The sequence below is a fragment of the Monomorium pharaonis genome, chromosome 1, assembly GCF_013373865.1.
Source record: "Monomorium pharaonis isolate MP-MQ-018 chromosome 1, ASM1337386v2, whole genome shotgun sequence".
Lineage (NCBI taxonomy): Eukaryota > Metazoa > Arthropoda > Insecta > Hymenoptera > Formicidae > Monomorium > Monomorium pharaonis.
This window is the reverse complement of record NC_050467.1, coordinates 7,849,333-7,876,362: the sequence shown is the minus strand read 5'-3', so window position 1 is coordinate 7,876,362 and position 27,030 is coordinate 7,849,333. Positions and strand designations below refer to the sequence as shown.

At 34.3% G+C, this 27,030-nt stretch overlaps 1 protein-coding gene across 1 annotated transcript; it reads left to right on the top strand.

Moving 5' to 3' along the window:
• The first annotated feature begins 345 nt into the window (after nt 1–345).
• Nucleotides 346–20,327, top strand: LOC105835222 (eukaryotic translation initiation factor 2-alpha kinase 3). The gene is made up of 5 exons (XM_036287069.1): nt 346–444; nt 10,771–10,973; nt 12,710–13,235; nt 13,322–13,702; nt 19,407–20,327. The coding sequence occupies exons 1-5, from the start codon at nt 382–384 to the stop codon at nt 19,593–19,595; spliced, it is 1,362 nt and encodes a 453-aa protein (XP_036142962.1). The 5' UTR covers nt 346–381; the 3' UTR covers nt 19,596–20,327.
• The last annotated feature ends 6,703 nt before the right edge of the window (nt 20,328–27,030 follow it).

The window sequence follows — 27,030 nt, the reverse complement described above, 5'->3', positions numbered from 1 at the left end:
AAATCAGTTTAATAGATGTCAGAAAGATAAAACGTGCAGTTAACAACTTAATAAAAGTATTTGTTTTTGCTCTGTTCTTTTATAAAGCTAAAATTATGTAATTATAAAATTTTAATAAAAAATAGTAACTTAAGTGATTATTTTTTTGAAAATTTTTACAAAAACTATTTATATCATATCCGTCGTCATCGCTGAAACCAAGTGGTCCTTCCTGTTATTCTTTACTCTTTGTCTAAATATATACCTCCATTATGCGCTCGATATGGCTGCTTTTATTAGGTAGGGGTATCACCAATCAGAAATCGCTACATCGATGTCGCTTCTACCTCTATATTATAAGACTCTACTCGCCGCGCCTTGATAATTCATTTCGCTTTTATCATGTCTTCTGGTAAAATCTCCGACGACGCGGAAACGACAACGACGATGCCCAGTAATCCCGGGGTATGTATGTATGTACACATAAATCCCTTCTCCATATGACAGGAAGTTTTCAGCAATTGGCGAAATCGAATGTCTAAAAACTGAACATAAATACACATGTCGTAAATATTCAATTCAAATTTAATTACTAAAAGTAACGAAAAAAGTAATTTAAATTCGTTACCGTTACTAAAAAAATGTAATACGTTACCGTTATATACAGTTACTGAAAAAGAAAAGTAACGCCATTACCAGTTTGTTACCAGAAAAATGACTGTAACAATAACAGCGTTATAAGTAACACGTTTATACTTCCCAACCCTGTAATCATGTGCGTACGTTGAGATATTTTGTATGTAGATTTTAGTTTGTGATTTTCTTTTATTGTTAATATATTACTAATTACAATATATCTTAACAAAACTATATTAAACACAATGTCTTCGTAGATATTTTTTTATATTCCAACGGTAAAATATACTTTTCTAACAGAAAACAAGAAAACGATAGAAAACTATAATTATCATATTGTATCGTACTGATAAATCCTATATTAATAAAAAACTAGTTCCTAGTATGTATCTAATCGATAAGAGATAAAGTTCTTCTTCTTGCAACGTCATCAACATTTAACCGATGTACAACTGCATATCATACAACGATGTTTAGCTCAGATATAATATTAAATATTTAAATATACTAAGCAACACACAAAATTAGCGCAACTAAAATTTATACCAAAATTTCACTCAACTTTAAATAATGGTAACTTTGCAAAAACTTGTTATATTGAAAAGCTTTTTTTTATTTTAAAGCTTGAAGTCTGTACTAAAAAGCATTTGTCAGATTTTGATCCTCTCCTTTTCCCTTTTTGGCATCTCTTCAAAAAAAAGAATGTGTTTTGTCTTAAAAAATTTTCATACTTTGACGCGCTCCACGGGGTGCAATAAATTTTTCTCGTAAACTTTATAAGAATAATCGTAAAATATAAACTTTTTCCTACAAATTGAAAAAAACTGAAGTACAATTTTTTGGGCGGAATTATGATCATATCAAAGTTACTTATTTATCTTATTGTTAGTCTGTTTATGGCTGTTGTCAGCATTAGCACTTTTCAACTTGCGCACTACGAAGAAGTTACGGATTTTGCGCATCGTGTGTGTGTGTGTGTGTGTGTGTGTGTGTGCGTGCGTGTGTGTGTGCGGGAGGGCGTGTTGGACGAACGTAATGAGAAAATATTGCTCGGAAAAAGTGCATGTGTTCTACCTCTTTGTCTCTAAACCTTTTTAAAGATACAGGATGCAGAATCTAATTGCATCCTGAAGAATTTCGTGCTATGTGCACTGTAATGCTATTTCCACTTGCTACCTCCGTGCAATATTTTTTTCCATCCAACACACACACACACACACACACACACACACACACACACACACACACACACACACACACACACACACACACACACACACAATGCGCAAAAGCTGGTCAGCAACTTTCTCGTGCGTTCGCTTCGGGTAATGCTAATGGGGTGGCACAAGAATGGCCACATCCATCGATTGGATAATTTAAAATACAATGTTCTAATTAGTGGATACAAAAAAAAGGTATAGCAGCAATCACCTGTGAATGGCTGTGGTCAATCCGAACGTGGCTCGTTCTGGACGCTCCCATGTTAATGCTGGCGATAATAGGCATAAACAGACTAAAAAATTTATTGCATTCCGTGAAGCTCATCAAAGTATAAAAATTTTTGAACACAAAACACGTTCTTACTTTTGAAGGGATACCGAAAATGGAAAAAAAAAGGATCAAAATCTGACAAATGCTCTTCAAAGTAGAGACTTCAAGCTTTAAAATAGAAAAAACTTTCTAATACGATAAGTTTTGGCAGTTACAATTATTTAAAGTTGAATAAAATTTTGATATAAATTTTTGTTGCGCTAATTGTGTTACTCAATGTATATGTTCAATACATCTAAAATAAAACTTAAAAAAAACAATTAATAAATTAATTTTTGAAAGTGACGTAATCTGAAAACCATTTAGCACAGATTTCATATAAGAATATAATAGTAAAAAAAAAACAAAATAAGTACACATATTTTTTTAAATAATTTGTTAATTATAGCATCTATAAAAAATTAAAAATTTCGTTCTGCTATTACGTATATTAATTTTTAATCGTAACTTATAATCATGTAATTGTTTAAATTGTAATTGAATTAATTTTTAAAAACTTTTTTAAAATGACATATTATTGTCTTAACTCTTTTAATAGTGTAACTAGTTACAACATAATTGTCACAAATTTAATATTAATAATTATTAATTAGATTAATAAAATTTCTAAACATATGTTTTTGATAATACTAACCTTTATTTTTCGTAATAAGTAACATATACGATTGACGATATTTAAATATTTATACAAAATTTTTATTAAATTTAATAGAGGAAAATTCATATCCATACACACACACACACACACACACACACACACACACACACATCACTAAGATCCGATGTTTGATCGTTATAGGCGATTTACAACTCATTGATATGTTTAACATATTACAGTCGGTTAAGTAATGTATTAATATTGAAATTTTTATGTTAAATTGTTTTCAGATTATATATATTTTAAAATTAATTTATTAATTATTTAACAAAAATAATAAGATAAACAGGTCGATATATCGAGCCAATACCAATTTTCCTAATACAATATAATTTATTAAATCAAAAATATATAATTATAAACGCTATTAAAAACAACAGTGTTAAAAATGTTAAATTACGAAACGTTTCGACTATACATAGTCCTCTTTAATCGTGCCAAATTGCCAATATTTATGAACTTAAACATGAGTAAAATAACGCAAACAAAAATATAATTAACTAATTAAAAAATGATGATTGAATAACCATAAAAACAACGTCTATAAAAATGTATCATAATAATTAAAACGTGAACGAATAAATAATACAATCAAAAAATAATAAAAGTTTTTTAGAAATTAACAGTCAGAAAATATGGTCAAAAATCTTGTCGAGAAATCTAAAAGATCAAAACCGATGGAAAACATGTAATTTATGAACAACATAAACCGATATGCGTATTGTAAAAAAAAACTATAATACATATGTTGATTCCAGACAATATTAACACAAGCAAAAAAAGCCAACAGTTTCGACAAAAAGTTAAAACGACTGTAACGTTCGGTAGTCAGAGGTAGAATGAGCGAACTTATTGTCCGTTAGTCATTTTTGACAAAATGTCAAACAAACAATAATATGAATTTAATGAATTGTCGAGACACTCCGTGTCCTTCTGTAGATTGATGCCATTAACTTGTTCTTTAATATGGATCATTTCTGAAATTAACCTTTTTTGGTATCTTGATTCAGAATCTAATATCTTAACGTTATCCCAATCAAACAAGTGATTATTTTTTGGCATGTGTTCTGTTGACCACGGAATGTTTCGACGATTCTAATTTAAAATTATTCGCATGTTCCTTAATTCTGGTAGTTAAATGTCTTTTCGTATGTTCTACATATAACGCGTTATAATTTTTACAGCATATTTTGTAGACAATATTATTTCTTAGATTTATATCGGTTATATTTTTCTGCATCCTAATAAAAAGTTTTTTGATGATTTTGTTTTTCGTATTATTTTATTATGATTTATTTTACAAATATTAATATAGAATTATCAAAACAAACGATGTTCTGTGCTAATGGAACTTAGTTCTGTGCTGTCCTTAGGAAAATTTAATTTAAATGAAGTTAAAGTTTTCAAAATTACCTTACAAATCTAAAAGTTTACTGAAGAAATTTTTAGGTAATTTTTACATAATTTAAGGTATGCAAAAGGTTAATCTAAAGTAATTCAAGCCTTTTCCCAAGGGAATAAAGTGTCAGTTTTTTTTTCACAGAGCGCTCTCCGATAGGTCGGATGAGTAGGGACGTAAAGGTCTATATTTTTATGAATATTAATCGGATTAATTTGAAACTTTTATAGAATATTTTTAAGATAGTCTACTTTCCAAAAAATCAATTTTTCAAAATTTATGACCGTCTGTAGAAATAGTAAGAAACTTACGAATCAAAATGTATGAGTTTTCAAATGCTACTAAGAAATCAGAATTAAAAGAAATAAACTCATTTACGAAAATGATCGAACAATATTTTACTTTATTAAGATATATTAATGTTACGTCCAGCCTTATAGGATTTAACTCTATTTGGTAGGAAAGATATTTCATGGAGAACAGGTAAAGCAGGGAAGGACGTAACAAAACGTAAAATTCCCGTAGGCACACACATTAAGAGAGGATAGATGCCTCGGGTCGAATGCACTTTTTGTGACTCGAAAATGTAGGTCAACGTGCCAATAGGCCCGCTATAACCCGTTTTTTAGTCGTGCATCCGTCGGTCCAAGTTTTGAGTCAACGAAAATTGAATTGCTTTAACTCGGGATCGGACCAAATGCTGTCTTTGTTCGGGAGCGGCGAGGAATGGTCGTTAAAATAAATGATGAAATTCATGTAATAAATTAAAGAAAAATAACAAAGTATTTATTCTAAATTTTCCAAAATGTTATAAGAATTATAAATGGGCGCTGAAGTCTATGTTTAACATAATTTGTTAGCTATGAGTTTACAAAAATTGAGTTACATGAATGGTTACTAAATAATTTTTGCAAGAGTTTACAAAGTTAAAAAAAAACGCAAAGAATTATTATTAAAGGTTTCAAATAAGCAAAAGGTTGTAAACATAGATTTCGGTTGAGTTTACAAAGGTTTTAAAGAATACGCAAAGAATTATTATTAAAGGTTTTAAATACGCAAAGGGTTGTAAACATAGATTTTGGTTGAGTTTACAAAGGTTTTGAAGTTTAACAAAGGGTTATTAATATAAATTTCGGAAATGTAAAACTAATGGGCAACTCTTTGCTTGTGAGTGACATTATTCAAGTAATTTGGAGAGAGGAGGTGAGGTAAGTGCAGACTCTCGAAAATCTAAATCCAAATCCGTGAATTGTTGCTTGGATTCTCGAACACTAGGGGCGGAATCCGCGCACCAGGACGGCCAGCCGGACTCTCGAACGGTAGGCTCGGAATCCGCGAACCGGGGAAAGAAGGGGGATGAGAAACTCTAAGAGGGAATTATTTATAAATAATAGAAACGTGTTTTAAAGAATTAAAACGGAAGAGAGTAGATGTGATCGTGGGACTTATTTATAGGAGCGGCTCTTAAAGACTTAAAACGGAAAGCAATAGATGAGTAACGTAAAAACTGTTCAGGCGAAGTGATATCCGAGCGCTGTACAGAATACTTCCCTTGGAGGCTAATCCCGATCGACTTCCCAAAGCAGAAATATTTCGTCGACGCTTTCACCCAGACGACTCACCAAAAGATATCTACACAAACAGATCATTTTGAATCGTCAGCAAAAAAAGCGACACACCAAGAGATATCTACACAGACAGATCTTCAAGAATCTTCAGTAGAAAGAGAAGAAGAGAAGAAAGAAGAAGAGAAATACGGACCAATCCTGGTCACCCTTACGAAACCACGCATCTCCTATAGGGAGAGAAGAATATAAAACACATTTTTTATTCGCGCCGAAAGGCGCACTAAATCAATCAAAAATAATTATAGAAAATAAATATTCTTGAAAGACGAAGTCCACATTGACTAATCTTTGGCGAGGAAATTCTCCACATTAAATAATTATTTGGGGAAGCAAAATGGCGCTGCTACAGAGTAGAAAGTGAAGTGTGGGCTCTGGTTTTAAGTAAAGAAAAAGAGAGAAGGAAAGGTTGAGAGGCAAGAGAATACGGAGTACCGAGAAGTTGGAATTGTGAAGAAGACCGGCAATTGAAGGAAATCGACAGAATGGAGAAGTAGGATTGCAAGAGAAGAAGGAAAAGTGGAGTGATGAATTATGGAAAGGATGGAGAAAGAATAGCTGACAAGAAGGAAACGGAGCGAGTTGGTGGAAATAGAGTGCGGAGAGGTGTAAAAATGGAGTAGTGTTTGGTGGAGAGAGGATGTGAGCGAGCTGGAAAACGAGAGACAGGACACACGAGATGTAAGAGCAGGAGTGCGAGGCGTAGATAGAGGAGAGCAAGAGAGAACGTACAGAGTGAGGATTGGATTAGAAGGAAGAAACTGACGGCAGTCAATGTGGTCAAAAGAAGATTTGATAGATAGCGGTGGAGAAGGCGATAGATCGATGGGAGTGCGAATAAACGCATTGAAACGATAGGTCGGTCGAGAGCATGCGCAGTGTCGATAGCGGAAGAAGACAGGAGCGCGTGTTAGGGATCGACCGAGATATCGATATATTGATCTAGGGTATCGAGCAGGAAAGTTCCAGGAGAGGAGTAGAACTCATAGAAGAGAGGTTAAGTGTGTGAGAAAGAGAGAAGAGATATTCGAAATGGAAGTATCGTGAAGAAAAAGAATAGATGAAAGAAGACCAGAATAATGGAGGAGTCGGTAGAAGAGCTGAGAGGGGGATAAAAAGATATATGGAAAAGATGATGGCGGTTTAGAACGTTTGGTGTGCAGAGGGAGGAGAAAGGAGAGCCGGAGAGGTTAGAAATAGAATGAGAGAAGGAAGAGGAAAAAAGGTGGGTGCAGGCGAAGGCGAAGAGAGAGACAGGAGGAGAGAAGGAGATGAGATCTGACGTGAAAAAACAGGTGACCAAAGGGAGAGCAGAGAGGAAAACGGAGACAGAGACAGGCGGTGGGAAGGAATACAAGGGGAGAGGCAGGAGAAGAAGGAGGAAGTCACAGGAAATGGAGGAAGACAAGAAGGAAATCAGGAGAAAGGAAGAGTGGATGGAAAGAGAGACGGAAGGAGCACAAAGATAGAGAGGAGAGATAAAGAGAAAAAATGATAAGGAGAAAAGAGGAGAGAAGGGAAGACTGGTAGAGTACAGTCAAGAGGGAGGAGAAAAGTGAGAAAGATGAAAGACAGGTAGAAGTGGAAGAAGCGGTGAAGAAGAACAGGGAGGAGAAAGAAGAGAGAACGGAAAAGAAGAAGGTGGTAGAAGCAGAAGTAAGTAAAGGAGGAATGAAGAGAGGGACAAGCACGAGAGAAGAAAAAGAGAGTAGGAGCGCAATAAGGGAAGAGGAGAAGAGAAAAGAGAGGTATGGTAAGAAAAAGGGATGCAGCCAAAGGAGGAAGACGCACAAGAGCATAAGGAAGAGAGTGAAGGAGCGTGAAAGAAACGGAGAAGAAAGAGAGAGAAAGGGAGAAGAAAGGAGAAAAGGACAGGAGAGGGAGGAGAAAGAACGTAATTTGGAGAGGAATAGAGAAAGACAATCTGGAGCAGAGAAGAGAGTTTAAGGGGAAAAATTGGAGAGAAGAGGGTAGAGGGAAGAGAGAAAGAGAGGAAAAGAGGAGGTAGGGGGAAAGAAACTGTAAATGGACGTCGAGAGAAGGGAGGGAAAGTAGTTGTAAGGCTGCACAATAGCCATGGTGTGAGGGGGACCCAACACGATGTCTCCGTAGTAATTTTTTCATCCTTCCAATGAGAAATATATTTTCCTAACAGAAAACGAGAGAACGATAGAAAATAATATCACTTCTTAAAAAATTTTTTTTTCGATTTAGAGAAGTAATGAATTACGAAAAAGAAATGAATTAGATTCTCGTATTTTTATTGGTATCTATTCTAAATGAATCACTAAAAAATCTGTCGTTATTAATAATGTAATTAAAGATAAAAGAAACTCTAAATTCTATATCGTTATAAAAGAAAAATCCTTCGTTGTATTAATAATACTTGATATTGAACATCGATTTCTAAGCATATATTATCGTAGAAGGCGTAATCTATCGTGAAATCGTTGTCGTGACATCAAGAGGTATTTTTCTATCGTGTTATGAACAAAGAGTGTAATATAAATATCCATGGATATCTCGCGCATTTTGTTATTTTCTAATTAAATATTTAAGAAAACAGAATGTATGAGAAATCAATCATAGATATCAATCGTGATAGACCTTCGTTAATTTAATATTCCATGGAAAAAAAATAAGAATATGTGCGTAGCGGCCATCGACACCAGTCTAGGCGCCAGTGCGGTGGAACGCGAGAGCGGCGAGGCATAGGCAGCGGCGCGCTTCTCCTCCTTGCCCCCCCCCTCCCCCACCGCCGCGCCGGCAGCCAATGCTTTCCTCGGCGCGCAGAGCACGCTCTCATTCGCGTAATTTGAAAAATTAATATCTCGGCTATCATTAAAAATAACTAAAACCAGGGTAATGAAAATGCAAATTAAAAAATAACGCATTACTTATTAATTTTTTAATAAGTAATTATTTCTTTACTCATTAATTATTATTAAAACAGTAATCCAAAATGGAAAAAATTGCATTAATTATCTAAAAAGTAATGCGTAATAAAAAAATTGCATTGATTATTTCAACAGTAATGCGTAATAAAAAAAATCCCATTAATTATTTTAAAAGTAATGCGTAATGAAAAAAATCGCATTAATTATTTTAAAAATAATGCGTACTGAAAAAAATCACATTAATTATTGCAAAAGTAATGCATAATGAAAAAAATCGCATTAATTATTTGAAAAGTAATGCGTAATAAAGAAATCACATTAATTATTTTAAAAGTAATGCGTAATGAAAAAAATCGCATTAATTATTTCAAAAATAACGCGTAATGAAAAAAATCGCATTAATTATTTCAAAAGTAATGCGTAATGAACAAAAATTGCATTGATTATTTCAAAAGTAATGCGTAATTAAGAACCTTCGTATTGGTTATTAAAAAAATATTCTTTAATAAAACCGTAATGCATTACAAAAAGTAATGCATTATTTAGAACCCTGACTAAAACTATGATAAACTTTATGTCCACCTTGATCCCGTCTATCTTTCCATGAAGACTTTCATACCAAATATGAGACACCCTGTATATTAAATAAATATTTATTTAAAAATTAAGAAATTATTTATTAGAACAAAAAACCTTTTACGTATTTAAACAGATTTTTTATATTAATTAAATAAACCATTGCTTTGTTTTATTCTTAAGATAGTATTCTCTTCACTATCCTCTGCTACATAGCGTGTCTTTCTCGGGAATAAAATGCACTTTTTGAAATGAATAAAAAAGGCTCGCCAAGAGCAACGAAGGAAGTAAGATTTCGCCATCAACATACAGAACTGAAATATGTCAGTTTATAAAAGAAATCAAGAAAAAAGAAAAGAACAGAATTGTCAAAACTTATATTTAAGAAAACAGTTTTTTAGAATACATTTTAATGTGAATAAATATTTTTTAGTTACAAAAGTAATATTTTCTAACAAAAGAAATTTTTTGTTAAAAATGTAATTATTATATTTATTTAAATAACATTTTTTAAAGAATGACTTTTAATTTAAATTTTAATAAATAATAATTATTTTTTTATAAAAAAATAATATATCTATGCTTAAAATTTATATTTTTAATACTAATTATAAAGATACTTTAAGTAAAAAATATTTAAAAATTTTAATATAATTTTTTATTTGTAAACAAAATTATTTGTGGCTTGACTTAAATAATTAATCTCTTGCAAGTATTCAAATAAATTATTTTTTCAATGACAAAATTTTATAGATCTACTACTTTTTTTATTACATGAATTTAAGTCGTTCATGATAATTATTGAAAATAAAGAGAAATGTAGTTAACTTTGTCTTTTAGTAAGATTGCAAAAAATGAAAAATCTAATTAATAGTTGGTAATATTGGTTGATAATTATGGCAACGTTTAACCGATCTAAAATTCTGCATAACATAGAATCTCATCTATCTCATCAACACCACTGTAAAATTGATCAGAGAATAAGAGTTCGGTTATCAGGGACTCATTTCTGTACCGACAACTATCGGTGTCGTTGCGCAGATATTTTATATGGCAAAAAAACTACGCAACGACACCGATAGTTGTCGGTAGCTGGTACAGAATAGAGCCCCAGTAGTGCGATTCTGTAACTCGTTAAAAGGTATCGGTATCGTTATACAGTTGTTGCGCAGATATTTTATATGGTAAAAAAGCTGCGCAACGACAGTATAACGATACCGACACCTCTTAACGAGTTACAGAATAGGCCTACAGTAGTGCGATTCTGTAACTCGTTAAGAGGTATGGGTATCGTTATACAGTTGTTACACAGATATTTTATATGGTAAAAAAGCTGCGCAACGACAATATAACGAAACCGATACCTCTTAACGAGTTACAGAATAGGCCTACAGCTCAGTTTCAATTTTTTTTTTCTATTTTATTTTTAATTAAATTAACACGTTTCAGCCTTCGACAAATAAGAGATACGTAAAAATCCAAAAAAGTGATACAACTAATGATTACAGTAAAAATGTGAGCAATAAACGTTTTCAAAATGATTTTAAGGAAATTAGTTTTTTGGGAGAAGGAGGATTTGGTATAGTCTTTAAAGCCAAACACAAAATTGATGATTACAATTATGCTGTTAAAAGAATTGATATATCAAACAAGTAAGTACTTAATTATATTTTTCTTTTTTTTAAATAGCTATATATCTTTTCTAAATAATATTATAAAAAATAATTAAAATTCTTTTATATTGTATTGATTTATGACATTTTACTTAATTTACTCAATCAAATAAGTGGAAAATTATAAAGATTCTCTTTTGTGACAATACAATCTGTTAATACTCGTAAAATTTAAAGTAGTAAATTATTTACCTTAAGCTCCTTAAAGTAATAAAATATCTACCCTAATAAGAAAAGTTTTGTAAAATTGTATGACAAAATATTGTAAAAAATTGATAATTCGTCATTATGAGGACATATTTGAGAAAATAGATGTAGAAATATTAACTTTTTATGAAACATTGATAAATGTTTGCGCAATTAATGTTGAAATAGTATTTTGGCATAACATTAGCGATATGGCGAATCATCCTTAACAGCACCCGATCAAAAATTTTTCATGTAAAAGTATGTAAAAATCTGTAGAATTATGTATCAAAAATGTCCATGCAAAATTTTACATTGTATATTTTTATTTAATTTTACAATTTTATTTATTTTTATGTAATTTTATATAAATTTGATATAATTTTATAGATTTATACATACTCTTGTATAAAAAAATTTTTGCCGGGAAAAAAAATTGCTTATTTACAATTATATATAATTACATATAATTATATATAATTAAATATAATTATATATAATTACATATGAATAATTCTTTCTCAATAAAAAATGTTTCATGTAAAAGTATGTATAAATTTATAGAATTATATCAGAATTATATAAAAGTATATAAAATTATGTAAAATTATATAAAAATATACAATATAAAATTTTGCATGGACATTTTTGATACATAATTCTACAGATTTTTATATATTTTTACATAAAAAATTTTTGATCAGGCACGTTTGCAAAATTAAATTTAGAAATAAATTGTACAATAATTGAAAAAAATATTTCAATCGTAACATGTTTAAAACACTTACAATTAGAAATATAATTGTGTCCGAAAGACTTAAGTTATTCCACAATTATCCTTAAATTATAATGCACAAATATTGAAACATGGAATCCATAATGTTTCACAATTATCCTTAAATTATAATGCACAAATATGGAATGTAGAATGCTGAAACATGGAATGTAGAAATAATTTAAGAGTTTTGAGCCATTATTATTACCGAAGAGATACTTAAAGCTACCTTTACGGGAGTTTGCACCACTAATAAAAACTCTCCGACAGACGCAACTAATCTGTTAGCAGTTAGATAAAGTGCGTTTCTTTTAATGTTTATCAAATATCTTTTGACTAAGCTATATTTGTTAAATTTGTTGTAACACTTTTTGATATTAATTTTGAATTAAATATTAAAGATTAAATGTTGTAAATATTGCACAATATTATTGCTGCATTATTGCTACATTATATTGTAAAAATATAGAAGATTATAATGTGATAATTTTAAATGATAAAATAATTGCAAAATATTTATGTTTCAAATTATATTTGTCTAATTTTTGACAAATATTATTTAAGAATTATATTCTGACGAAACTGTTGCGTTATGGCAAATCATCTTAGCACAATCTTTGATGCCATTATTATACAATGTACGTTTGCAAAATTTTTCTACCGGAATAGTTACGTTAAAATATAAATATGACCATAATAATTTAACGAGATTTTTATTGGCTAAGAATTTTCATGATAAAAAATTTTATTGCAGCCAATATTCAAAAAAACGTGTCAGGGAGGAGGTAAAAGCGTTAGCTAATTTGAATCATCCTAATATTGTAAGGTATTGTAGCACTTGGTTAGAATGCCTTTCTAGTAGAGGGCAGGAAGAGAAGGATCAAGAATGGATTAATAAATTGAGAGGTTCAACTGAATTTCTTTCGGAAGGAACTCAAACTGAAACCAAAACTAATTTTGTGTACAATAATGTTTTACAAACTGATTATTCTTCATTAAGAAGGAGATGTGAAAATTTAAAATTGGATAACGCAGATATTAATATAAAAAAAAATCGTAAACGCAAAACGTCATTTACGTCAGGCGTAAGTAAGAAGTTTCAAAAGTCGGTCAAAATGTTCTTATACATACAAATGGAGCTGTGCCAAAAACGCACTTTGGAAGAGTGGCTCCAGAACGAATCAAAAAGAGATTTTCATTGGATATTAAATATTTTTGATCAAATGGTAAACGCTGTGGAGTATATACATTTGAACAATTTAATTCATCGAGATTTAAAAGTAATGTCTGTTTTAAGAATGATACATTAGAATTTTTTTACATTCTATGAATATTCTATTTTATAATTACAAAATTTTATTTTTAGCCATCGAACATATTTTTCGATTGCAACGATCAGAATAAAATAAAAATCGGTGATTTTGGTCTTGTAACCGCGATCACTGAAGGTTATGATGAAGCTCACACACACACATCCGCAGCTAAAAATAAGAATGCTTCTTTTAAAAACAACGTATATACCGCAGGTGTCGGCACACACCTTTATATGGCACCTGAACAAAGGAACAAACAAAATTACAACTGTAAAGTGGATATTTATTCATTAGGAGTAATCCTCTTTGAGCTTCTTACACCATTTTCTACTAAAAAAGAAAGAGAAAAAATGCTAACGGACCTGCAACTATTAAAGTTTCCGAAAAATTTTGCGGAAGTGGATTGGTTTATATTTGATAATATAATACCTGAGGTAAAGAAATTAAAACAATACTTCAACAAGTATCTTGTATACAGTGTTTGCCATTATCTAAATAAAATTATCTAAATAATTTAGATAAAGAAATTGTTTTATTTAGATGATCTCTAAAAGAAATCTTATCTTTACCTTAGATTAAAAAGTATTATCTTTTAAAATTTTCTAAATTGTCAATTTTGCGAGATCTACACAAAATCACTGAAATGTAAGTATACTAGAAATTGACAACAGCGCTGACGGTCAAAACGCAAAGGAAGAATAGACGATCAAAAAAGTACATCTTTCCTTGTCAAGTTAAAAAGCTGAAAAAAGAGTTCGAACTCTTGCATCACATCTGATTACCCCGTCATGTAATGACGTTTTATCGTAAGATTAAACAATACAGTTTTGATTACGCAGCTCCACAAAAAAAATTGAAATTTTGTTTGCGGAGACCTGACCCACCTTACTATATGTAATCGAGCATGCTGAAACCGAATCCGGAGTCCAAATAACCCCATCACGTCCGGTTTTTTCGTAACCTCAAAAAATAGACTAAAAATCATAAAATTCAATAAAAACCCAAACAAAACCCCATAATCATATATCCCATCAACTTCACAACCTCATAACCTTAAAACCTCATAAAAAAATAATTGAATAATTGTGTAGCCACCTAATGTATTTTTGCCACAAAATCTACATTCTGCCAAACCCGGGAACAACGACGTGGACGTAGCGGGCTTCTGTTCTCTTTGAGGTGCTTTATTTACGTGAGGTCCCCTCGCCTCTCACGTTACGAGGTGCTTTATTTTCGTAAGGTCTCCTCGCCTCTCACGAGTAACAAAAGTTAAATAGATAAAAATAAGAATTAAAATACAGGAAAATGATATCAAATTCTATCCATCGTTTCTTGATCGTTTTCTTTATTGTTTTTTTTTCACGTGGAGGTGCCCTAAAATGCAAACACACAAAAAAAAATTTTTTTTTTTTCAACACTAATAGAAGCGACCCTTCTAACTTGTCATCTATGGGGTTATAGGGTTATGGGGTTTTGAGGTTATAAAGTTTAGGATTATGGGGTTTTAAGGTTACGTGATTGAGGGGTTGAAGGGCATAGCTGTTTCAAACATATTGATTTTCACTGCTTGAACGCGCATAAGTCTCTTTCTCACTGGTTATGGGGTTTAAGGGTTATGAAGTTTTAAGGTTTAGGGTTATGGGGTTTTAAGATTATGGGATTGTGTGATTGATGGGATATGTGATTATGGGGTTTTGTTTGGGTTTTTATTGAATTTTATGATTTTTAGCCTATTTTTTAAAGTTACGAAAAAACCAGACCCAAGGAGAAATAAAAGATCGGATAAACGTCTATTAGACATCGGAGCCATCTACATCTAAAATAACGTCTAGAAATATCTGATTTAGATGTAATGTGATTTGGTGTTATTGTGTTCGTTTAAAACCTTACAATAACAGTCTTTATACAATAACAATAAATTATTAATAAAAAATTATTTTAAGCTGCAAGTCATTTCTCGACGCCTAATAAACATCTAATAGACGTCTAAGTAAATGATAATAATTTTGAAGAGACGTCGCATTACTTTTTAAATAATTAATGCGATTTTGTTCATTGCCAGATAGCACACAATATTTATAAAATATTTACAAAATATTTATTGGAATATTATTTTATAAATATTTATTTAAATATTTTATAAATATTTTTGTGGTCTTAAATTTGACAGATCATAAAGATTTATCATAAATATTATTTTAAAAAATAAAAAAAAATTAAATAAAAAATAGTATTTGTACTTAAAAGAATAAAAAAAGTGTAATATAAATTATAGTATTATTTATTAATGAGTACATAAATTGGTTCTTTTATTATACACGGACAAAATTTTCTCTTAGAATTTACCTTCAAAATTATAATAGTCGTGGAACAACACGGACTTTGAAGAATTTTACTATACTTTTAGTGAAATTTAATAAAATATTAGTAAAATTTGACTCAACTATTCTACAGGGAGTCCCAGAGCATACTGGTTACTGTTCATAAAAAGGTAGATGGGATCGAGATGAACATAAAAGTTCAATATTGTTGTGGGTTTGGTCTGCTAATAATCGAGATATAAATTTTTTAAATTATGCGAATGAGAGCGCGCCTTGCGCGCCGAAAGAAGGGCTCGAGCTGCTCGAGCCATAGCACGGCCTACTGTTTCAAGCATTGACTGCCGGCGGCGGCGGGGGAAAGAAGGAGAAGTGTGGCGTCGTCGCCGTTCCCACGTCTCGCCGCACCGCGCCTAAGTTCGCGTCGATGGCTGCTACGCACACTCGCGATTACATGACGAGATTATAAATTATTAATAAAAATAGGACAAATTTAAATCGTAATAAACTTTTGTAAATAAGAAAGTCGAAAGAGAGAAAGTGATGGAAACATATGGAACCTGCAAATAATATAATATTTGCCGTATCAAATTCTCTCATCGTTTTTTATGGAATATTAAATTAACGAAGAATTATCACGATTGATTCTTTATACATTCTCCTTTCGTAACCATCTTATTAGAAAATTACGAAATGCACGAAATACTATCCCTAATATACACTCTTTGTAAAATAACACGATAGAAAAATATTCACGTTTGATCTAACGACTTCAGGATAAATTATTCAATGCGACTTCTACGGTAATTATAGGTAATTAGAGATCAATGTTATGTCAAGTATCGTTAATATGGTTAACTACAAAGGATTTTCTCTTGTATATGATAGAGAACTTCGAGTTTCTTCTATCGTTAATACATTATAAGTCACTGAAAATCTGTCGTAATTACACCTCTCTCTCTCTCTCTCTCTCTCTCTCTCTCTCTCTCTCTCTCCCTCTCCCTCTCCTCTCACTCTCCTCTCCCTCTCCCTCTCCCTCTCCCTCTCCCTCTCCCTCTCCCTCTCCCTCTCCCCTCCCTCTCCCCTCTCCCTCTCCCTCTCCCTCTCCCTCTCCCCTCTCTCTCCCTCTCCCTCTCTCCCTCTCCCTCTCCCTCCTCCTCTTCCCTCTCCCTCTCCCTCTCCCTCTCGCCCTCTCCCCTCTCCCTCTCCCTCTCCCTCTCCCTGCTCCCTCTCCCTCTCCCTCTATACGCGTGAGGCAGACTCTCAACCATCAGGTCCCTTCGGTGCGGCCATTCGAGTCAAGCAGGGGGACCCTCTCCCTCATCCCTCCCTCAGCACCTCGGCGGTTCCTCGTGACAGGCATACTACGGCCGTCATGACCCTCGGCTCCTCAGATCCCGTCGGGTCGAGCCTCGTTCGCCACATAGCCCGTCTCTCCATCTTGATGCACAGCATTGCTGCTCGCTCGTATGATCCCCTCTGTGCAACCCCGAGACCGGACTCACGTCGATACCATCGATCCCCAGTCTTTGTGAGCATCCATCTCAACTACTCGGTCACGCTCTGCGACACTCCGGGAGTCAAACCTCTGAGAAGGCTCACTCCAGTGACATTCTTAGAGTGGCCGCAGGATTGCGAGTCCCCCCGCTCATTCGACGAGACTCGGTTACCTCCTCGCCACTCCATCTGGCCTCGATCGTTGAGCTGCTCCCATCGGTCTAATGGATCGGCCTCCTCCTCTCAGTGGAGGAAGTAAGGGGGGGTCACCTCAAAGTCCCTTCCTATAAATGTCCAGGTAACCTTCCGGATATCAACCTCGGAGATCGCCCTCTCCCCTCTCCCTGCGGCTTCCCGTCATCACCCGTGTCATCTCTATCTCTCGTCTCTCATCTTCCGAATCACGAGAGAGGGGAGAGAGAAAGTGGGTGTCTAATCCGAAATAACAAGTAAACGATCATACTCAGATCAGAATCAGACGGGATGTAGGTCATCGGTCACTTAATCTCGGTCTCGTGAGATGTCTGCTTGACGCAATCAAGGCGTCACCTGGTAACTTTCTCTCTGCTGGTGCTGACAGAATCCCTTTATTTTGCCTCAAGCTTGCTCTTCCTTGCATTACACCGTTTCTCTTGACACTTTTTAACAACTCCATTCTCCATTCCTGTTTCCCTCATTCCTGGAAGTGTGCTTATATCAGACCGCTATCCAAGATTAAGACTCCTCTTACCCCTTCAGATACTCGTCCGATCGCCAACCTCCCCGAACTATCTAAGATCCTTGAAAGAACTGTTCATAAACAAATCACGCAATTTCTCGAAGTTAACAACCTACTCGACCCCAGACAATCTGGTTATCGTACCAGCTTCAGCACTCAATCTGCATTGCGACATCCGTAGAGGCATTGATGAAAAGAGAGTCATCATCCTAATTCTTTTTGATTTCAGCAAAGCTTCGTGATAAATCTTCGTTAATTTAATATTCCATAAAAAACAATGAGAGAATTTGATGCGGCAAATATTATATTATTTGCAGGTTCCATACGTTTCCATTGCTTTCTCTCTTTCAACTTTCTTATTTACAAAAGTTTATTACGATTTAAATTTGTCCTATTTTTATTAATAATTTATAATCTCGTCATGTAATCGCGAGTGTGCGTAGCAGCCATCGACGCGAGCTTAGGCGCGGTGCGGCGAGACGTGGGAACGGCGACGACGCCACGCTTCTCCTTCTTTCCCACGCTGCCGCCGGCAGCCAATGCTTGAAACAGTAGGCCGTGCTATGGCTCGAGCGGCTCGAGCCCTTCCTTCGGCGCGCAAGGCGCGCTCTCATTCACATAATTTAAAAAATTTATATCTCGATTATTAGCAGACCAAACCCACAACAATATTGAACTTTTATGTTCATCTCGATCCCATCTACCTTTTTATGATCAGTAACCAGTATGCTCTGGGACTCCCTGTATAATGTAAAATGTTTTGGTTAAATTTTAGTAAAATTTTATCAAATTTTACTAAAAGTATAGTAAGACTCTTCGAAGTCCGTGTTGTTCCACGACTACCACTGATTTTGAGGATAAATTCTAAGAAAAAATTCTCTCCGTGTAGAGGTAAATCTATTAAACGTCTATAATAAGGTTACACAGAACGTCTATTAGACGTCTATTATACGCGTCTGAAAAAGGTCACTTCGACGTCTATCTAGATACGTCTAGCTTAGATGCGTCTGATAGATGTCTGCTCGATGTCTATTCGATCTCGTGTTTCTCCCTGGGGACTTGATGGGGTTATTTGAACTCCGGATTCGGTTTCAGCATGCTCGATTACATATAGTAAGGTGGGTTAAGTCCCCGCAACAAAATTTCGATTTTTTTGTAGAGCTGTGTTATTGTGCGCGTGCGTAGAAGATTAAAATGAGAGAGAAATATCCTTTTGACAGCAATTTGTCCTTCTCTCGCATTCCGCTTATGGCATATGCATTTCAGTAACGCTTCCAGTCTAATTATATCAGTAACTATAACGTAATCATAAGTCCCCGCATGTCGATCACAACGCTGTTTTTAAGAAATAAACATTTATAAATAAAAATATAAATGTATTGTTTCTGTATTCAATGTGCCTATCTTGTTCCTACTTTGTAATATTATCTTAAAATTATCAAAATAAAACATTATCTTATCTCTTATCTAGATAAATTTAAATTATTTTAATCTTATCTTTATCTAGATTATTTTAAATTATCTAAGCGCAACACTGCTCATATATTACATTTAGTATTTGTATATTGTTGCATAGAAATATACAATAAAAAATTTCTTTTGCAGATTAAAAGTGACTTGCAAGAATTTCTCAAATCGATGTTAAATAAGAATCCCGATAGACGACTTTCAGCCTTAGATATTAAAGCACAAAGTTTTTTACGCTATTTGAAATATATAATGTTACAACTATTTCATATAATTAGCTCTCTGATTGCAAAACACATTGGCGGAATATTGGCGAATATTGGTTAAATATTGGTCTTCTTGAAAATGCATTAGCCAATTATTTTCCCAATGTAGAGCTAATATTGGTCATACAATATATGCAAATATTGTATATCAATTGCATTTTAATATTGAGTTTATGTTGGAACGGTATTGGCCAAGATTTACCAATATAATTTCAATATTGAATATTATTAAGAATTGCATTAAATGCTAAAGTTTAAACATTTAAATATTAATAGAAGTTTGTCATTTATATTTGCAAAGTATATGCGATTCGGGCATAATTCATAATGTTTATCACCATACGCTGAGCAAGACCTCAGGAAAAAAAAAGAAAAGTGAAAGTGTTAGCGAAACAAAGAAAAGCAATTTTAAATGTTTCTATTGTCATAAAAAGGGACATTCGATAAGAGTGTGTCAGAAAAAAGTGAAAGACGAGAAGAGTGGTGACAAGAAAGAAGATAATAAAATAGATGCTCTTGTTGTAAATGCTTTTGTTGTAAATGCACCTGATGTGAATATTCCTGCTGTAACAGCTGTCGCGGATAAAGAAAAAGAGTTTATGAACAAGGACACGAGTGAAATCTGGATCGGTGAATCTGGATGTTCGCGCTACATAACTTACAAACGTGAGTGGTTTTCGAAATTGTCAGCGAGCACGGGCTCCATCATTCTCGGTAATCACAGTGTGTGCGCTATAAAGGATGTTGGAACTGTACCTGTTAAAAGTCTAGTAAATGGTAAATGGTTAAATTTTGATATTGAGAATATTTTGTTTATCCCTACCTTTCGAAAGAATTTATTCTCTATTGGCTCGACTATGGAGAAGAATTTAAATGTACAGCTGACAAAGGACATGATAGAGTTTAAAAGGAATGAAAAGGTAATAATTAAAGGACAAAAACAACTAAACCAGGTATATCGACTTTTTCTTAAATCTGCAATTGCTGATGAAGTACACGCAGCGACATTCAATAATAGCAGCAGCAGCCTACGTATCTGGCACGAGCGTCTTGGGCACATTAATAAACAAGCGCTCAAAGATACAATCAAAAAGGGAATGGTACATGGAGTTACACTTTCGGACATAGATGATTTCTTTTGTGAATCCTGTCAATATGGGAAATCTCATCGGCTTCCTTTCAAGAAGAAGGAGTCACATGAAAAATCAGCTCCAGGTGAGTTCTTTTACAGTGACGTAGGAAGACCAATGTCAACAGAGTCTATCGGTGGTGCAAGATTTTATGTGACATTCAAGGACGACGCTTCGGCATTTAGGCATGTTTACTTCATGAAGCACAAATCGGATGTTATAGAACGGTTCATGGAATTTGAAAAACTAGTGCGAAACAAGTTTAATCGTCCGATGAAGTATTTACGCATCGATAACGGTAAGGAATACATAAATGCACATATGAAGCAATCCCAGCAAACACAGAATATAGACGCAACATTGCACAGAAGTAACATGTGAGATAACAAATGTTACCTTACAATCATGTTAATGCAATCTAGATTGTTATCCGAGTACAATATAACGGTTTTATATTAATTTTTACATTTTTTTGTTATTTATTCGCAATATTGAAATAATAGTAACATAACAACACTTATATAACGGATTTTATATTGAAGTTATATTGATATTATATAATATTTTATATAATATTTGTATTGCGCAATACAGATCTATTATATTGATATTATATTTAAATTACGCGAGAAAGCTTTTGACAGTACCATTTCGTGACGCGATACATATCCGCTGCCGGTGTTCTGGCAGAACGAGTCTGATGGTGCCGGTGTACTCAAGCGGTGCTGACTTAATTGTTAAGTGTGATCGTGATTAACGCGACGGTGCGACGATTCTGAGTTTCAGCGCGATCCAGACCATCCACCAAGCCCAAGGAAGTCTTATCGCTGTGTCTTGCTGCATGAGACACAAGATCTATTTTATCCGAGGTAATCCTTTTTATTTTTCCATTAAATTTTGTACTAAATTTACAATTTGGCAGTAGAAAATATTGTACAGCTATATTTTGTAATTATTTTCAATAATATGTAATTGATCATTCCAGATATTCAGTTTGCAAGATTGAGGTTAGTCTGAAAATTTATAGCAAATTTAACGATGTTATGTAACTGTGTTTGCTGGGATATCTCATGAAGATGGGTATTCAATTGCAAAAGACTGCTTCGTATACCCCTGAACAAAAAAACGAGCGTTCAGAACGTGATAACAGAACAATTGTAAAATCAGCATTAACCATGTTACAGGCAAGAAACCTTCCACGATCACTTTGGGCTGAAGCGGTCAACACAGCTGTGTATATTTTAAATCGCACAGCAACCACGCAAGTTGACAACAAAACACCATATGAAGTTTGGTTTGACAAGAAGCCTGATTTGTCTTACATGAAGATTTTCGGCAGTGATGCATATGTGCATGTTCCAAAAATCCAACGAACAAAATTTGATTCTAAAGCAACTAAAATGGTATTGGTTGGATATCAAGGTGAATCGAGCAACTACAGATTGTATAATCTAGCAACAAAAAAGGTTGTGGTAAACAGGAACGTTGTTTTCAACGAGACATCGAATGAGACATCGAGTGTCATAATTCCAGTTCAAAACACTGTTGACATCAAAGTACCAAGTAGGACAACAACCAAAGACAATTTAATTCCATTAGAAGAAGTTCAAATGGAGGAAGAAGATGATTTTCGAGATGCAGTAGAAGATTTTAATCAATCTTTTGAAAATGAAGAGATGGGCGACAATATAAGAGATTCTTCTTCAGTAAATGCTCCTCCAGTGGATACAACTTATAATTTACGAGATCGTCATACTCTCAAACGACCGACAAGATATCCGGCAAATTATGACGTTTTCTTTGTTGAATGTGACGAGCCAGTCTCCTACTCTGAAGCAATTAATAGTCCGAATGCGGAACAGTGGAAGCGTGCGATACAAGAAGAACTCCAGGCACATGAGAAGAATGGAACATGGAAATTAACAACGTTACCTGAAGGAAGAAGAACAGTGGATTCTAAATGGGTTTTCAAAATCAAAAACACACTTTCTGGAAAAGTGGATCGTTACAAAGCTTGGCTGTGTGCTAGAGGTTTTACTCAACGACCCGGAATCGACTACAGTAAAACTTTCTCTCCAGTAGTAAGGTACGACACATTAAGGCTGGTATTCATAGTCGAATCTTATTTAAAGATCGTCTCAAGCAATGTCTTAAGATGCTAATACGGCTCTGTGATTGGTTGATAGCATCTTAAGACAGTACTTAAGATGATCTTAAATATAAGATCCGACTATGAATACCGGCCTAAGAGTACTACTTGCAATAGCCACACAATTGGACATGGAGATACGACAATTTGATGTCAAAACTACCTTTCTCTATGGACATCTAGACGAGGAAATATATCTGAAGATTCCAGATGGCGTCAACATTGATAAGAATGTTGGTAATAATATGGTATGCAAGTTAGTTAAAGCATTATACGGTCTCAAACAGTCGTCGCGTTGTTGGAATTAGAAATTTGTTTCTTTTCTGAAATATTTTGATTTCTCTGTTTGCAACGCAGATAAAAGTTTATACAAAGGTTTATTTTGTAATTGTGAAGTGTTTCTTGCTTTATATGTGAATGATAGTCTTATTTTCTCGAAATCAATTAATGCAATTAATTCAGTAATTAAAGCATTAAGAAAAACTGTTGAAATTGTTCTTTGTCAATCAAATGTTTTTGTTGGAATGCAAATGGAACGAAATCGAGAAAATAAAACAATGATAATTCATCAACGTTCATATATAAAGAGAATTTTAAAACGTTTTGGTATGAGTGATGCAAAGCCTGTTAATACACCAGTTGATCCTCATGTAAACTTTAAAGCAATAGATGAAAAATGCGATTTGAAGCAAAATCTACCTTACAGAGAAGCGGTCGGATGTTTAAATTTTCTGGCAGTAGTCAGTAGGCCAGATATTGCTTTTGCTGTAAATGTCGTGAGCAGATATTTGAATAATTTCAATGATAGTCATTGGATTGCAGTAAAGCGAATTTTTCGTTATCTGAAGAGTACGATGAATAAAGGGATAAAGTACACAAACGATAATTATCTAGCTGTGCCTTTAGCCTATTCGGACTCCGATTTTGCAGGCGACTTAACAACTCGTAGGTCGATGTCTGAATTTGTAATATTGTTTGCTAACGGTGCGATTACATGGGGATCACAGAGACAACTTATGGTGACTTTGAGTACGACAGAGGCTGAATATGTAACAGCGAGTAATGCAATGAAAGAAATAATTTGGTTGAATTCTTTGTTAAATGATGTCGGTTATCAAAGTGAAAATAGGATAGTCTTAAACATTGATAAGGCACACGAAAAAAAAAGTGGTTGGTCCGGCGGACTAGACTAGTCAATCCTTATGTATTTCGACCCGCTGAATCCGAATCTAAGGTCAGAATTGCAAAGTTAGCTCGCATTTTCTAACCACAAAAAAAAGTCTTTTTTAATTACACAGGCACACAAAAAAAAAGTGGTTGGTCCGGCGAACTAGACTAGTCAATCCTTATGTATTTCGATCCGCTGAATCCGAATCTAAGATCAGAATTGCAAAGTTAGCTCGCATTTCCTAACCTAAAAAAAAATTTTTTTTGAGGTTAGGAAAAAATGAGCCAATTCAGCAATTCTGACCTTGGATTTGGATTAAGCGGGTCAAAATACATAAGAATAAACTAGTCTGGTTTGCCGGACCAACATTAAAAAAATTTTTTTTTAAGGTTAGGAAATGCAAGCTAACTTTGCAACTCTGACCTTAGATTCGGATTCAACGGGTCAAAATACATAAGGATTGACTAGTCTGGCCCACCGGACCAATATTTAAAAAAAATTTTTTTTTGAGGTTAGAAAATGCGAGCTAACTTTGCAATTCTGACTTTAGATTCGGATTCAGCGGGTCGAAATACATAAGGATTGACTAGTCAAGTCCGCCGGACCAACCACTTTTTTTTGTGTGACTGTGTAATCAAAGTGCAATTCGACTAATTAAAAATCCTGAATTTCATAAAAGGAGTAAACACATTGATATACGATATCATTTTATTCGAGAAAAATATGTTAATAAAGAAATTGATGTTAAATATGTCGCATCTGAAGAACAGATAGCAGATGTGTTTACAAAAACGATTCCAAAGGTACAGTTTGTAAAACTATGTGAGTGTATGGGAATGCGTAATTATAATTAATATATTAAATGAGTGGAAGTATTGAGAATTGCATTAAATACTAAAGTTTAAACATTTAAATATTAATAGAAGTTTGTCATTTATATTTGCAAAGTATATGCAATTCGGGCATACTTCATAATGTTTATCACCATAGTGATTTACTTCTACTGTTCTTTAATGTATATTTTATATATCAATTGAGAAGCTTTTAATTAAATATTATTGATTCCAAATGTTGTTTCTCATTGCAAATTACAACAAATATAGAATAAATGCTAATGTACTGCCAATATTACATACCAATAATTATACGGTATTGCATTTACATTGGAAATTCATTGGCCAAGATTTCTTAGTAAAAAGCGAATATTGATTACACAATAAATGTTAATATACTGTTAATATCACAATATCACATACATACCAATATGTCTAAATAATGTACATATTATTATATAGTCTCGTGTTTCCCGAAATAGAAAATTTTAATTAACTGATACAATTTATGTTTAAAACATTTATCAATCAAATAATTTAACTTACTATAGCATTGTATTTACATTGGAAGTGCATTATATAGCCAAGACTATAGTGTCTTAATTATTGACTAGTTGCGTAAGTGCGTGCGTGTGCGTGCGCGTGTGTATCTATGCGTGGATGTATGCGTGTGTGTGCGTGTTTATTTCGTATTTATTATATAGTTTATTATATAATATGTAGTTTAACTATACATATATGTTGTTTATTTTGATAATATCTATTGAATTGATCAAGTGTTCATGCTCATACAGCACAGAAGCTTTCAGCAATATTGCTGCAACGTTACAATGTTACAAGTTGCAATGTAATATTGCAGAGACATTTCAAAAACATGCAATATCAATATTACCAAAATGTTCCAGTAATATTGCAGAAATATTATAAAGTTCCGAAAATATACCCAGTGAACACGTTTTATAACGGCAATATAACATGAAAGTTATGTGTAATGTAACATTGTTATTCTTATGATAAGTAGATGCTATATAATATGTAAATAACCTGTTCTGTAACATTTCTGCTATATAACATTTGTTATACGCAGGTAGTAAAACTGTTATAAATTGTTTTAGCGTTACAGTCATGTAACAAAAATTGTATAATCATAACATAACACGCTCGTATTAATGTTATTACGGAACGATACGTCGTAGTTGACTCAGAAATCAAACAACACTATAACATCCTGAATGAGAGATTTATTTGATACTTAAAAAAATTATCATAAAGATTGTAACCGTGAATCCTGTGTGCTTATTGACTGCGGATAGCCGCGGGATTCAGGGTCCGGGCGGCGGGCTCGAATAAGTGGGAAGACGGTGTATTCTAATACTATGATTTATTAAGTAATAATAAACCTACGCTAATATGTACAATGCCCTAAGCTACTATTTACAATGTGCGGCCTCGAGATGCGAGATGTCCGTGTGTCGTGTGCTGGCGACTATGTCGCGGTATGCGCTTGTGTGCCTGCGCGTGATCGGTGCGGTGCTCTGATTGGCTGTGGCGGCGGTGCGTGCGATCGGTGTCGGCGTAATGCCTCGGTTGGCTACGGCGGCGTGCGCGCCGGTCGGTCGGCGCGGCGATTGGCGGCGGGTGCGGTATCGGCGGCAGCGGTGCGGTGGCACGCTGTGGCCCTAAGGCCTGACGCTAGCGGCGTTGTGAATCGGCGCGGTCGTCGGCACGGTGCCCGGTATCAGCTGCTCGGCGCATCAGCTGATCGATCGATGGCGTTGTTGTCACCACGCGTGGTGACAAGTCGCGGAGCCGGTTCCTCCTCACTGCGGAGTCGCCGGGTCGGAACGACGGCGACCGCTCAGTGCGCGGCCGAGAGCTCGGGTACGGATCGTGTCGGTGAGTTACCGCTCGGTACGCGGTTAGGAAGGCACTCACTGCGTGCCGGGAAGGATCAAGTGTTAGGTTACGGCGCTCAATGTGCGCGCTAGGAAGCCTGGCTCACTTCACCAGGAGGCTCGGTCTGCTCAGTGCGCGGACCGGGGAAGCTCTGGCTCTCGTCGCGAGTGGAGGGTTTATATACCCTCCACCCAGTGGTGAGGGAAGCAGAGAAAAGCAGAGAGAGCGAGCGAGGTAGGGGTAACGGCCTCCGTTCTAGCGGTAGCGGCTCGTTACACCTCCCCCTCGGCAGACCCTGTCCTTATATACAAACAAGAACT